At 41.0% G+C, this 15689-nt stretch overlaps 1 protein-coding gene across 1 annotated transcript in view; it reads left to right on the top strand.

The window, feature by feature from the left end:
- LOC109481773 (methionine adenosyltransferase 2 subunit beta-like) overlaps positions 1 to 15689 on the top strand; it is a 38422-nt gene that overhangs the window by 18414 nt on the left and 4319 nt on the right. Inside the window, exon 5 of the mRNA XM_019784367.1 lies at positions 12826 to 13019. Coding sequence (XP_019639926.1) covers positions 12826 to 13019 — 194 coding nt within the window. The remainder of the gene's footprint in view (positions 1 to 12825; positions 13020 to 15689) is intronic.

The raw sequence follows: 15689 nt of genomic DNA, 5'->3' as shown, positions 1-15689 counted from the left end.
TATCACGTCGTTACAAAAAACAGTAAATACTAAAATTACCCTAGCCTGTCATAATATTTTGCTCAGAAATTAATTGCATGTACATGTACGACATTTACAATGTCGTTAAAGACAAGCTGTCGGTTTCGTAAAGTTTGTGTTGTCTCCCTCTACAAATGAGGATTCGTTGTAGATTTCAGGCAAGCAGGTAAGACCTTCAACTTGCTTCAGGGGACCATAGCGAAAGGTTCTCATCCTGGAAGGACAAACTGCCCCCAGTCTGCGGGATGGCGTGGCGATGGTGTCGGTTGTGATCGCAGTCAGACCGGAGCGGCGTGCTAGGCGCGGGGTGCACCCCGGGCGGGAGTGCAGCGGGGTCAGCTAGGGTCTTCGGATCCTGCCGGGCGCTTTAACACAGCACCCTCGCCTTTCGATCTGAGCTTGGGTGTGCGGCTTGCCTGTTTGCCTGGCCTGCAGGACATGGAAAAACAAAAATCTAAGTCAAAAGTCGAAGGCATTTTTGAATTTCATTTGAAGTTACGTGTGCATGTACTAGACGTTTTATGAACAAGCCTGGCAAAGATGCGGACGTCTGTATGGACACATTTCGAAGAGAGGTCATTTATTAGTTTTTAACGAATGTTTTAAACCACAGACAACAATTTTGTCCAGATAAAAAGGCTCCATTCATCAAGCATCAACGTCTACTTGTTTCTTTTCATTGTAATCATGGGAACATACAAACACATCATTTCTCTCAGTAATGAAAACAATTCAAATTGTCAAGAGCTTTGTCGGCTTTCGCATGCAAAGATATACATTTGCATAGACTCACCCTCTTTCTGTGTGACTGCAGTCGCCTTTCTTTCTGCTCTGCGACAGGATGATGACAAACTTTCTTGAAAATATCCCAAATCCGCGTCTGAAAAAAAATTATATATGTTCTGAGCAACATGCCGTTCGTCCGTCAGGTTGACGAGGACTGCTTTGTCATCCCTCTGTAGTAGGGTGTGTCCTCAGGTGACTGTAGAGTCCAATTTTTGCTTGGAACCGGCGCTCACAGTGCGGGCAGGAGAACAGAGCAGTGTTCGCCACAGGACCGGCAGCACCCTAGGCCCTCCTTCATGGCTCGTCTCTTCTGCTGTGCGGCAGTTCTGCGTGCTTCCTCACAGGTAGCGGCACCCTCTCTAACTGTGCGTCGCCACAGTGGTCGGTCACTGGCAAGTCTTTCCCACGAGTCTGCCTTTATGTTGAAGGCTTTCAGGGATACTTTAAGAGAGTCCTTGTACCTCTTCTTTTGGCCACCACGTGACCGTACACCTTCTTCAAGTTCACCATAGAACAGTCTCTTGGGCAGTCTATGGTCTGGCATACGGACCAAGTGTCCTGACCATCTAAGCTGGGACTGCATCAGAATGGTGTGAATACTCGGCATACCTGCACGAGTCAAAACCTCCGTGTCCGGTATTTTGTCTTGCCATTTGATGCGCAACAGCTTCCTAAGGCGGGTGGTATGGAAGTGATTTAATTTCCTGGCAAGGCGTCGGTACACAGTCCATGTCTCACACGCATACAAGTTAAGAGTGTTGGAAGTACAATGGCTTTGTACACCTTAAGTTTTTTCTCCATACGGATCCCACTTCTGTTCAAAACACTGTCATGAAGTCTGCCAAATGCAGCACTTGCCTTTGCAATCCTGGAATTGACTTCATCGTCAATATTAGCATGCTGATTGAGGGTGCTTCCCAGGTAAGTAAATCTGTTGACAGCATTGAGTTTTTGTGTTTTTGACTGCAATAGTGGGTTCCACATAGGGTTTGCCTGGTGCTGGCAGGTGCAGTACTTCCGTTTTCTTTGTGCTGATTGTCAGGCCAAAGGTGTCGCATCCGTTTGAGAACATGTCAACACTACACCGCATGGTAGGTTCTGAGCCAGCATTAAGTGCACACTCATCTGCAAACAGGAAGTCTCTAACGATGACTGTCTGTACTTTAGTTTTGGCTTGGAGCCTCCTTAGGTTGAACACTTTGCAATCAGTTCTGTTCCTGATGCCAATTCCCACATCTCCTTCCCTAAAGGCATCCGTTAGCATCGCTGAGAACATGATGCTAAACAACGTCGGGGCTAACACACACCCCTGCTTCACACCATTTGTGACAGGGAATGCATCAGATAGTGTGTCGTTGTCTCTCACACATGCCTGCATACCATCATGGAATTGCCTTACAAGAGTGATGAATTTTGGGGGACATCCATATTTCGCCATGATCGTCCACAGGCCTTCCCTACACACAGAGTCAAATGCCTTGGTTAGGTCGACATATGTAGAGAACAAGTCACAGTTCTGCTCCTGGCATTTTTCTTGCAACTGTCTTGCAGCAAAGACCATGTCAATGGTTCCTCTATCTTTCCTAAAGCCACACTGACTCTCTGGAAGCAGTCCTTGGTCAAGGTGTGCTATGAGGCGATTGAGGAGAACCCTTGCGAGTATTTTTCCTGCTACAGAGAGGAGAGATATGCCACTATGGTTGTCACAGTCCTGTCGGTTGCCTTTGCGCTTGTGTAGGTGTATTATTGTTGCATCTTTAAAGTCCTGGGGGATCGGGGTGTATGGGGTGTCAGGTAGGGTCAGCACCTCTGCAGGGGGGACTTGCCCTGCCCTTAAGGCAATAACATCAGCCCGTAGGGTAGTTCTTCCTGCTTTGGCTCCCACCTGTCACTCAGCTCTCACCTGTGGCTACTAGAAGCATGTAGCATGCGGAGCGGCCACACCCCGGGCAACCGCTTTGGCAGGCGGGCTAAACCAGGTGAGGGTAGCCGGGTTGGTCGAAAACCTCCCGGTGATCAAGGGATATGCACGATGGTCAAATTTGGGCCCAAATATTCCAACCTTTTCATCGAACAGAATCATGTTCGATATGACGTCATTCGAATCGAATCATGTTCGATATGACGTCAATCGAACCGAACGTTCGTTCGATCCGGGGTTACCCGCGGTCATGTGCAGTAAACCCTTGGCTTCAAGCCCGTTTTTACACGGTACCGCCTAACAGTAAAAAAAAAATCCCCCTCTTCACAAATATAAACCGATTTCGAGACAGTATATCTATGCCTTGTTTTATAGTGGATATGTAACATGTAACGAAGCTACTGTCTTTATGGTGTGTGACCTTGAAGATCGTAATTGTTGTTTACGGGGATATAAGTTACCCCCTGCACTTACTCACACGACCTGACATGCGTGCAAACATGGTATTTAAACCGCAGCAAAAACAAATTTAATTTACCTCAAAAACGTTTTAAATTGTACGCAAGACAAAAATCTCGATCTGTGTCGGACGGATTTTTTAAAGATGGTGGCGTTCTGGAATTATCCGTCTTGGAAGTTGAAAAAGTGCATTTTTTGGCGAATTTTTCGACCTTAGCAACACTTTAACTTTGAAATAAAGAAAACTGTCCGACTCAAATCTTAATTTTGTTATACTGTTCTCTAAAATGCAAAAATGTGGAATTTTCTGAGAGATTTGGGGTCGGTTTAAATCAGTTGTTTGGTTATTGACGTCGATTGTTCTAGAATAAGCATTCGATGCGTTGAGAGTAATTTCACACACATTTAAGCATTGTAATAAAAACACCAACATTTGAGCTATATGCAGTGCTGATTTTATCACATTTGGACAAGGGAGTCCCTGTGAAACTGTTTATTATTGTTGAAAAGAATGTTTACCGTTGAGACTGGCTCCACGGAAGCCGCGCGTGGAACCCCGGTAACCTGATACACCTCCGTAGAATTGGAAACTTTATCCTAGAAATTGACCGCCGTGATGTCAGTCCCGCATGTAAAGTCTGAATTCCGGCCGCAGTGCGCGGATGAAGTCATGTATAAGCAGAACCAACGGACAGGCAGGCGGGCGAGACCCAGCGAAGCACCGTGGAGTGCTTAGGGCATGATGAGACACGGAAGAAGTCATGGCCATCCACTGCATCCGACTCCGTCTCCAGCTGTCTTGACATTGTCTTGCTACTGGACCAAGATGGTTTCCGGACGAGAGAGTGTGGTCGACGACGTGTGCAACTCCTCCACACTATAATCCAAGTTCCTTTTGCACAAGTCGCTTTGTCATCCAATTCTTATATTGATATATACTTACCTCAAGTACCCGTGGCGATGGGCGAGCGCGAAGCGGCAGGTGTGGGTGCACTGGGAGCCGTAGCAGCAGACCCGCACACGGGCGGCCCAGGCTATATGGTCGCTTTCCACAGAAACTGGAGCAGATGTGGAGTTCGGCAGCCGTCTGGGTATCTGAGCAGCCCTTTTTAGGACAGCACTGCTCACCCCCATAGCCAGGGGAAGGGGCTAGAAAAGGTGCCCTAAAAATTGCCTGCTCCATATTGCCCCAACCAGCAGGCCGCGGCTGGAGGGAACCCTACCTTAGCGGTCGAAACACAATGAAGAAGAAAAGAAGGACTGTTTCGCTCACTCTTGGAGCGTGGAATGTACGTACTCTACAGGACAATGAGAAATCAAACAGACCCCAAAGAAGAACAGCCCTCATTGGAAGTGAGCTTGCTCGCTACAATATTGACATAGCAGCGTTAAGTGAAACCCGGCTGGCAGGAGAGGGAGAGCTCTGTGAAAGGGGCTGTGGCTACACGTTCTTCTGGAGTGGAAAAGGGAACGAAGAGAGACGTGAGTCAGGTGTTGGCTTTGCTGTGAAGACGTCATTGGTTGGAAAGCTGGCAGGACTTCCAAAAGGTGTTAATGACAGGCTGATGACGTTGAAACTCCCCCTGCTGTCTGGAAAGAATCACCTTACCATTGATAGTGCCTATGCTCCAACGATGACAAACCCGGATACGGTGAAAGATGAGTTTTATGAAAACCTCAACACCGTGATTACTGCTGTCCCTAAAACTGAAAAACTTGTCATACTGGGCGACTTTACTGCCCGAGTGGGCACAGACAGTACGTCCTGGGAGAGTGTCCTCGGCAAACATGGAATAGGTAAATGTAACAGTAACGGACTTTTACTTCTCCAGATGTGTGCTGAACACGAACTAACCATAACTAATACCATCTTCCAGCTATTAACTAGACATAAAACATCATGGATGCACCCAAGGTCTAAACACTGGCATTTGATCGACTATATCATTGTCAGGAAGAAAGGCAGACAAGATGTGTGTATTACCAAGTCTATGTGTGGTGCTGAATGCTGGACTGATCATCGCTTGATAATCTCCAAGCTGCGTGTCCGCATACAACCCAAGAGGCGCCCACAGGGGATGAAACCTGCAAAACGCCTCAACACCAGTAAACTGAAGAATGACGAAATAAAACAGCAGTTTGTAAACCAGCTGAGAGACAGCCTCGAGACAGTCTCACTAGATGACCAGAACATAGAAACCAGCTGGAAAAACCTCAAAGATGCCATCCATAGCGCAGCTCTGGGAACTCTCGGACCAACAAGCAGAAACCACAAGGACTGGTTAGATGAGAACAGCGATGAGATCCAAGAATTGCTAAACAAGAAACACAGACTGCATAGAGCATATATAAATGATACAAAGGATACATCCAAGAAAGATGCATATACAACTATAAGAAACACAATTCAGGGCAAGCTACGTAAGATGCGAGACATCTGGCTTAAAAACAAAGCTGATGAAATCCAATGCTATGCAGACAAACACGATCTGAAGAAGTTCTATGATGGCCTAAAAGAAATCTATGGACCGTCATCAACAGGACTGTCTCCTCTGCTCACTGCAGATGGAAATACTTTGATTACTGACAACGAAGACATCCTGAAGCGAAGGGCAGAACACTTTGACAATGTACTAAATCGCCCTTCGGAAATCAACAATGAAGCAATTGATCGTCTTCCTCAAGTCCCCATAAACGACGAACTTGCTGCGCCCCCTACCTTATTGAAAACACAGAAGGCCATAAGCCAACTGTCAACTGGAAAATCACCTGGTCGAGACTCGATCTCTGCTGAAGTCTGCAAGGAAGGCGGCCTAGCTGTGAGTGACAAACTTCAACTGTTCATCATTGCATGGGAGCTAGAGACAATCCCCCAGGACTTAAAAGATGCAACAATAATACACCTATACAAGCGCAAAGGCAACCGAGAAACATACAAACTATATCGAGGTATTACTAAGTAGTAATGATAAACTATGTTATTAATCAGTAAAAAATAGTGTACATTTTTGCCAAAATAAAAATTTCTGTCGTACATGTAGGCACAACTTAGCCAAGGTTTTTAAACAACATGTTAAAGATATATGTAACTATAGTGCCATATATATAATAGTATCCTTGTTTTAGCTTACCCTTCCTCTCGTCGGTTCGGTGTTTTCCTTTCATTCGGCCCATGTAGTAGAAGCCTTTCTTGCGTTGCGAAAACAAAGTAACAGAACGGAATATTTGACGCCATTTTAGTTCAGGAAGATACTAGTAATCTTTGCAGGCCGAGACAAACGTGTTTTGAAGAAGCAAACCGTCGTTGTGACAAAGCAAGATTCAAACAACCCACCAAAACAAAGCATCATGGCTCTTATTGGCTGGTCCCGGCGAGAGCGAGGTAGGATTGGTCGTCAATCATATAATCACGTGATCGCGTTTAATACTACAACGATCTTTTTTTTATTTCACTCCATACTTAAGTATGGAGGGAAATACTGTTTTTACTGATGATTCTCCTCCTTCTTCTTCTTCTTCTCCTCCTGCCATTTCTTTAAATTGATTCAATTCCTTCATTTTTGGGCCAAACGACCTGGAATTTCGTATAAAGGTAGAGTGGGTAAATACCCCTAGGCGTTTTTTTATTTTTTTTGATACAAGCTTTTACAATCGTTTTATTTGCGTTTTTAGCTGTTCCCATAGGAAAGTACTGTGGGGCGTACGCGCGTGACGTAATAAGAAAGGAATTCGGGGGCGGGCCCAAATATGGGCATGCAAGCATGAACCTGACGCAGCCTAATCTTTTCTTCTTGCTTCTTTCTGCGGGAGCCAGCAATCCCAGAAATTGTGAGTTCGAACCCCAGTGCATCGGATATTAACATTTTAAACAATTTTATCATTTTTAACAATTTTATCAGTTTTAACAATTTTATCAGTTTTAACAATTTTAACAATCCTGCATTTTAACAATTTCAACTTTTTTTTTTTGATTTTCGTTGTTTTGCTTTTAACATTCAAAAACTGATTGTTCTTACTCAAGAATGTCATTAACTTAGAATGTTAGTCTTTTGTATTTTTCCAACATACAAACCAAAATCACTTTGATGTTGTCACAAAAGTATGGAGCTGACAAGAGAGAATGAGTACGGTACTCTGCCAGTGTGAAGAATCTACAGAGGTATTACCAGTCACTAGTAGCAAGAGATAGACCACATTGAATGATGACGATGAGGACGAATCATATGGAGTACTATCATAGCTTAGTACAGAAATTCTACTGCTTTACTTTACTTTACTTTCTTTCACTCTGTACATGCAATTAGCTCACTGGCATGATTTTAAAAATAAAGGTTATGATAATCATATTATGTGTATAGCTTATTCAATGTATGGCTTCATAGTTTATGTGATTGTTAATAAGGCCATGTTGATTTGATTGTATGGATGGCATCTGTGCGCGCATCGGTTTTCGTTAATTTAAAACTAAGTTTACGACATTCATACAAAACATCTGGAAACTAAGCAAACATACTCTGTAAATTGATTACTGTAATTCCCGATTTTTTTTCACTGTACCGCAACGTAACGCAAGCAGGAGGTCAATGTTCACGGTTTTCACTGTCACCTCTGTACCGTGAACTTATCTTTACAGTTAGGAAATAATTCCTGGACTTTCTTTTTCCTGCAACTGTCACCACCGTGAATATATAGTTCCGTGAACATGTCCATGTTTCTCAGACCGTGAAAATTTTGCTACCGTTAGTAGTAGTTGCAATTTCGTCATTAGTAGTATTTAGATACCTGCAATATGTAACTTTGAAATTGAGATAAGTGTAAAGTAAAGCTGTCGAGATTTAAAGTGCTTGTCGTTGTATCTTTGTAAAAAAAAGGGAGATAATGGCCAAGTGCCATTTTTGTAAATATCTGTCGAGATTCAAAAAGCTTGTCCTTGTATGATTGCAGTATGATTTATTCAGAATCTTCTATTTTTGTATGGGGAGGGAGATGGAGTGAAATATTACATTTGCTCCGAAGCAAATGTTGGCCTTTCTAGTTTATATTATAGGTTTTAAGTTAAATTGCCTGTGTAGTCTGAACACTTGGGTGATAGGGTGTTTCTGATTATGTGAATGCATTTATTTCAAGGCAGACAAATGATCTTCAAAATTCTAATTCGTCATGATTGCATGGCTTTATTCGTTCTAGAATTACACAACTTGTCGCTCACTGAGTGAAATAAAACCGCACTTTTACTCCAACATAAACTTACTCTTTGTAAATGTATCCAAAATCAACAATTAACGTCATGAGAGTTGACTTGTAGAAAATTGTTTTGCTGGATTTCAGTATTTTACCAGGCGTGGGGACGCTGTGAGTTCTCCCTTTGTTTACACAAAGGCTATTCACATAAATGGACGCCATCTCAGACACATCGCAATACACATCGACCGAACTACAATATAAAGCTTGCATATTATTACCCATACATGTACCTAAAAATCATAACAGACTGATCAGGTCACGTTAGTTCAAACCCTTTAGTCAAGCGTTTGATTACATCATGGTAATGAACCTTACGGATAAACTATTATTTCCAAAATAACAAATTCGGATTTAGACCGGAGTGTAGATTTAGGTCATTTTGACCGAGGAGGTTATATAACCCCAGCGTCGGGGCGCCCTAGCTACGCTCAAATGCGCTTTGTCGTATGGACGACATCACGATAAATCAAGCCAAGGACGCATAGGTTTAAATGCTGTATTAACAATCCTTGATCATTCTAATTTGCTTAGATTCAAGTACTGGCAACTTTGGTTCAAGTAATTATCACCTGAAACATGAATACGCGCAGTACCTAATTACCCCTTATTGTTAGCCGCTTCCTACTACACGCCAAGTGTGCGGGGCGTATATTTCCGTGCACGTGCACGGCGAGCACGAATCCGGGAGTGTAAGGAAATATCCAGGGCCGTACACGCGGAGCCCGGAAATCCATTGACGCGACCAGGACACGGCGAATTTCAAGGGGTGTGTGCGGGCCTGGAAACTCCTGGAAATGTCATTTTTCTGGCAGTGCAAATTCTTTCAACCAGACCTACAAGAGCGTGGGTGATAGAATGGCTTTCAACCCTCTTCAGAAGCCGGAGGGGGCGCCCTCTTTCATATCGGATAGCGCCTGGGCGGCTTGCTGAAATATATCTCGAATAAGATAAGATCCTGCTTTTAAGTGTTATGATGGCAACGAGTTTCTGACGGGAAGATTTTGGAAAAATCGGTTCAAACAAATTTTGGTTCAAACATTAAATTTATCTAGGTTTTTTTTAAGGGTTAATGACCCGCCCCGAGGTGAATATGTTGTGATAAAGCCCTGACAGTTGCTACAACCACCGAATAAAGTGAGCGACAGAAACCTGGCCAGAAACCTGTTGCCATGGCAACGCATTTTTTGTTCTCTTATACCAATGATACAGAATTGTTTCCAACAATATTCTAGGAAACGTCACCAAGTTTGACTGTTCTAGCGTTAGCCGTTTAGACGCTACGTGACATCAAAGTTGTCGCGGGCACTTTTAGCCCCCCCCCCCCCCCGGTCTAGATAGTTAACCCTATATATGCATAATGTTGTTAACCTTCAATTAACTTACACATGTCACAAGGTATAAAATTCCCACCATTCACCAATAAGGAGTCATATAATTTTCACATTAATTTTGCAAATCAGGTCATAATTTGCATAATTGGTATCTGTTGATGTTTCGCCTGCCACTGACTAAATAGATTACATGCATAAAGGTACTATTTTACAAAACACTGTAATCATTGAATTTGCTTCTAAATTATGCAAATTAGTCCTCATTTGCATAATTTGCCTTTACTTTTAATTATCTACAACTCTCCCACGTTGTTCCTTTTTGGAGTTATTAACTATGTTTCGCCAGAAAGTCCCCTGCAGTTCAAGAACAAGCTGCTAGGGGAATTCACACCACTTATTCCTGACAGGAAACACTATCTGTCACCAAAAAGTCAAGACCATGATGGCATGTTAAGAACAAAAGATACAAAAACCGGAAGTTCTGCTGCAGTACCAGGGTCATCCACCAAGATGCCCATATTTTACCTTGATCTTTGTCTTCCTAAGACTTGCCAACATACCAAATATCATCACAATTCATAAAGGCGTTATGAAGTTATGCTGACTACAAATGTACGGAAACACAAACACACACACACACACACAGACACGCCAAAAACAATACCTCCATTTGTATGGAGGTATCTACACAATTACTGATCAGAACTATGCTACTGGTTACCAAACTAGGCTATTGGGAACCTTCGACCTTGACATATTTTACCTTTGGTCGTTTTCGTCGGTGATGAGGGGGGCGGCGTGGTGTTTTTCAAATATCAGCCCATTTTAGTGTAAACAAAGATGCAGGGTTTACTTGTACATTGTTGTCAGATTTGTATTGTGGTGTCATGGCCAGACACGGCGCCTGTGTCATATTTACCTTGTTTTTTTATGTAAGGGAGCTTTAACTTCCTTGGTTATATTTCATTTTTTGGAACTTAAAGAACACGACTTTGAAAACATTACACAAGTAAACTGCAAATTATGTGTTAATGGTAACATTTCAGAGTATTTGAGCTAAAGATAAGCCTATCGGTTTTTATTAGTGTGCATGCAACTTTTACACAATAAATAAGCGGGTCATTTCACAACTCGTTGTGGCATTATATTTGCAGTTACCTGTAAATCATACAAGCCAATTGCATGCGTTTATCTTTATTTGGTTTGAAAAGGGGGCCAATCATCGCTCGAGTCGTTATTTTTTAAAACCTGTCCGTTACATGCCTGGTTGTGGAACGTGCATTAGGCAACATACTAGCAACATACTAGCAACATCCTGGGAGCAATGCTGCGGGCAAAGGCGAGTGATATTCCTTGTGCAAGAGAGTAATAGACCGGACCAGAGGATCGATTTACACCCCTCCCGACTATCCACTGTATCCCGACTCAAGGCCGTCTTGTGCCACAAGATGTGCGGCCCGTTGCCTCAGCGAGGCTTGTTGCACAGCGCGGAATGTTCCTTAGGACATAGCAGATTAGTCGGTCAGGTCTATCACTCGCCTGCGCACAGTCTTTCATTGCGGCCGCCCGTAGCACCACGGACTGGCTCACACAGTAGCACAAGCCACAGGGTGCATAATATGTTGCCTATTGGATTCTGGGAATGGGGAGAGAACATGGGAGTTTAAAAGAACTATTTCTTAAAATCCAGTTGGAAAAATCGTACATTTGTCGTAGTTAGGCTTTAAATCCAAAGATAGGAAAAAATCATTTAAATTTAATATAGAGTTGAGTTAAGGTTGGATAGGGAAATTTTAATCGTCTGCGAATTTGGTGATTTTTGTTTCGTATTTAATTACCTTTAGACGGGGGGGGGCTAAAAGTGCCCGCGCCAAATCTGATGTCACATAGTGTCCGAACGGCTAGCGCTGGAACGGCCAAACTTGGTGACTTTTCCTAGATTATTGTTCGCAACAATTCTGTATCAATGGAATAAGATTATAGTTTTTTGTGTTGCCATGGCAACTTGTTTCTGACAGGCATCTTTTGCTAAATTTAGTAATTTGTTTTAACAATAGAATTTTATGGCTTTATGTCAAGTTACACATGGTTTCTAATAATAAAAACATCCCAGATAATTTTTCTGTAAATTTTATTATTCAAAATGCATACTTTATGCTAATTTGATGACGTCATTGGCCAAAATCCAAGATGGCGGACCATATCATTAGAACAGGTATATACAGGTTATTTTCCTTAACATTTCATCAATTCTTTTTACAAAAAGAAGGTTTATATGAACGTATTGAGTCTGATTACAGTGTAGTTTAGGCTTTATCCTAAAAAAAACTATTTTTGAAAAGTCAAAATTATGATCCAAGATGGCGGATAGCCTAAATATGCATAACATCATTTCATGACTTCTACGGTGTTGCTATACACTTAGTTCACCCTAATATTCTGTCATAAACACTTTTGGAAAGTTATGTTATATACCATTAAGTTTTTAGGGAATAACCTATCTAGACGGTTTTGACCAATAAAATCACATTAATGACGTCACAGGGACGTCATATTACGTGGTAACGGCATAAGAATTGTACTTATTATAATTTTTACGAGTACACCATTTTCTAAAAATTTGGTGGTCATACGACATACTGTTCGCGAGTTCGGGGGGAGCGGTGGCAAATACCCCCACCCCCCACCCCCGATCTCACCAAGCCAAAAAAAGCCCGTTCGAGATTAGGTTAAACCATTTATCATACTATTGTTACTAGGGTGAAAATGGGCACGCCTAACGAACACCTCGGGAAATCGGAATAGGGAAAGATATGTGTCCATTATTCATTACCCTACTTGAGATGTCTTAATATAGTAAATATATATATCTCATGAGGCATTTAACAAATCCTAAAAATCCCAATACTTAAAACATGTGTTCCCAGCGTAAAGTGTCAAACGCTTTTTCGAAGTCGGCATTTAAAATCAAGCCCGGTTTGTTTTCAGTTTTATAGTATTCAATTATTTCAGGAATTCTGCGAATGTTCTCACCTATACATCTATATTTATTACAACTATTAGATGGTGCTGTCTTGAGAGTCCCAATGCTTTACGGACCTGTAGAGACGGTTGACGAGAGTGCAGTGACTGTTCTTTTCCGAGCCGTACAGAACTCAGAAAAGACAGCCAACTTGTCAGACTACGAGAGGAGGTACCCGACACACGTGGGTGACATCGCTGCCGTCTGCAGGCAGCTGTCAGAGAAAAGGCTACTGGTGCGAAATATTTATATAAAAGTGAATGGACAAAACTTAAAAGTTAAAACCTACATATACTCCAAGGCGGTCGGTTGCTACAGTATTCTTGCCCGTTGCTTGGTGCATTACACAAAGTATCGGTTTACAAGTGGAAATATCTTGCCCAAACGTAAAACATTTGTTAATAAACGAAATAGTATGGTATGATTTTAAATAGAATTAAATCTTTGCTTTGTTAATTTTTTACTTAAAATGTGTCATTTTTTTTCGAAAAGACGATTGTATCTCATATTTAGCAAAACGTCGTTGAAAATTTATTACCTCCATGAAAAGTGGAGGTATTGTTTTTGGTGCGTCTGTGGTGTGTGTGTGTGTTTCTGTTTCCGCACAGTTGTAATCAGCATAACTTCAGACCGCCTTTATGGATTGTGATGATATTTGGTACGTTGTTAGATATTAGGATCTTTTTTTAAATTTTTTGTCATGAACATGCTATGGACTTGACTTTTTGGTGATGGATAGCTCTTCTTATCAGGAATAAGTGGTGTAAGTTTTGCCCCCCCCCGCAGCTTGTTCTGAAACTGCAGGGTACTTTCGGGCGAAATCTTTAAAATCCAATAAGTCCAGATAGGAACAACATATTTCCATTTTTTTGGTGTGTAGGTGGCTGAGAGAGAGAGAGTTGTACATAATTAAATGATAATTATGCAAATAAGGGTTTAATTTGCATAATTAATGAGGAAATTCTGAAATTACTGTGTTTTATATAATAGTACTTTCATACATGTAATCTATGGCAGATGCAACATCAAAAGATACCAATTATGCAAATGATGACCTATTTTGCATGATTAATGGGAAAATTCTGTGACTGGTGAATGATGGGAATATTATACCTTGTGACATCACTATGCCTATATTACGTTAATGTAGGTCATTTGCATAATTACTGAGGACGTGTTAAAATAAAGTATGACAAAGGAGAGGAATTTTGCATGAAAAATATTGTAATTTGAATTTAGAAAAGCATAAATTGAACTAGATTATGCTAACTACGACCTTATTTCCATATTCAATGAGACATGTACAAAAACTCATATTTCATGGAAGTATAAGGTCTCATAATTCTTGTCATATATATTTCCCTAAATTCCTAATTTTCCATTTTTAGACGACTATGAATAAGAAAAAAATCGTAGAATCGAGCTTTTTTTTAAATTGATGATTTCAACCCTCAAACCACCATATGCGGTCAAAACTGACCCCAGGCGTATATAAATATGTGCAATTTTGATAAACTAGAATTGCCGACAATTGCATTGCTTCACTACATTTTAAGACATGACAGAGAAAGAAGGAGAATACAGGAGAAACCAGGTTTTACATAGATATACATTTAGTATAAGGTGATATAAAACTAGGAATACAACAGTTGGATAACTATACCCTACATTATTGGTAAAGATGTATTATTTGCATAGTGCAAACTGTTGATAATTAAGATAAAAAAAGCGTTTATGCCCCGCATTCCAATGCCTGAGCAGGAAAGTTATACATACCTACCAAAGCACTCGAATGCAGTGCATGCTATCAATGTGGTATGGGTTGGCGCAGCTGTTAATGAAGTTATATAAAATTATAATGAAATGTTGTTGGTAGATATATAAAGCATACCCACACCACATTTAAGATAATTGGGGTGTAATACTAGGTCTCCAGGATATTATAAGAAAATGGCCCAAAACACAAAACAATTTTGAAAGTCTGTACCCGAAAAACATCTGGAAGTATTTTAACACTCTACCCCGATACAAAATTCCGGGTCATTTGGCCAAAAAAAGCGGCAGGGTTGAATCCATTTAACCTTATCTAGACGGGGGGGGGGGTGCCTGCGCCAACTTCGATGTCACGTAGCGTCTGAACTGCTAGCGCTAGAACGGTCAAACTTAGTGATTTTTCCTACAATATTGTTGGCAACAATTCTGTATCATTAAAATACGATAATGATTTTTTGTGTTGACAATGCGACGGGCATTTTTTGCTAAATTTAGAAATTTTCGTTTCAACAATAGACTTTTATGGGTTTTATGTCAAGTTACACATGGTTCCTAATATTAATAACATCCCAGATAATTTTATGTTAATTTTATCATTCGAAATGCATAATTTTGCTAATTTGATGACGTCATTGGCCAAAATCCAAGATGGCGGACCATATCATTAGAACAGGTATATACAGGTTATTTTCATTAAAATTTCATCAATACTTCCATTTCTTTTTCCAAAAAAGGTTTAAATGAAGGCCTTTAGTATGTTTACGGTGTATTTTAGGCTTGATCATAAAAAAAAGTATTTTTGAAAATTCAAGATTGATGATCCAAGATGGCGGATATCTTAAATATGCATGACGTCATTTTATGACGTCACCGGTGTTGCTATGGGCAACATAAGACTTAGTACACCATAATATTCTGTCATAAACACTTTTGGTACAGTTATGTTGAATACCATGTAGTTTTCAGGGATAAACCTATTTAGACGGTTTTGGCCAATAAAATCACATTAATGACGTCATAATGACATCATATTACGTCAAAACGACATAAAAATTGTAGATATGATAAATTTTTACTAGTACACCATTCTCTGAAAATTTGGTGGTCATACAACATACCGTTCGCGAGTTCT

The sequence above is a fragment of the Branchiostoma belcheri genome, unplaced genomic scaffold (assembly GCF_001625305.1).
Source record: "Branchiostoma belcheri isolate BF01 breed outbred unplaced genomic scaffold, Haploidv18h27 scaffold11, whole genome shotgun sequence".
In the NCBI taxonomy this organism is placed as follows: domain Eukaryota; kingdom Metazoa; phylum Chordata; class Leptocardii; order Amphioxiformes; family Branchiostomatidae; genus Branchiostoma; species Branchiostoma belcheri.
Note: the sequence above shows the minus strand (reverse complement) of the source record. Positions and strands in the feature narration are given on the sequence as shown.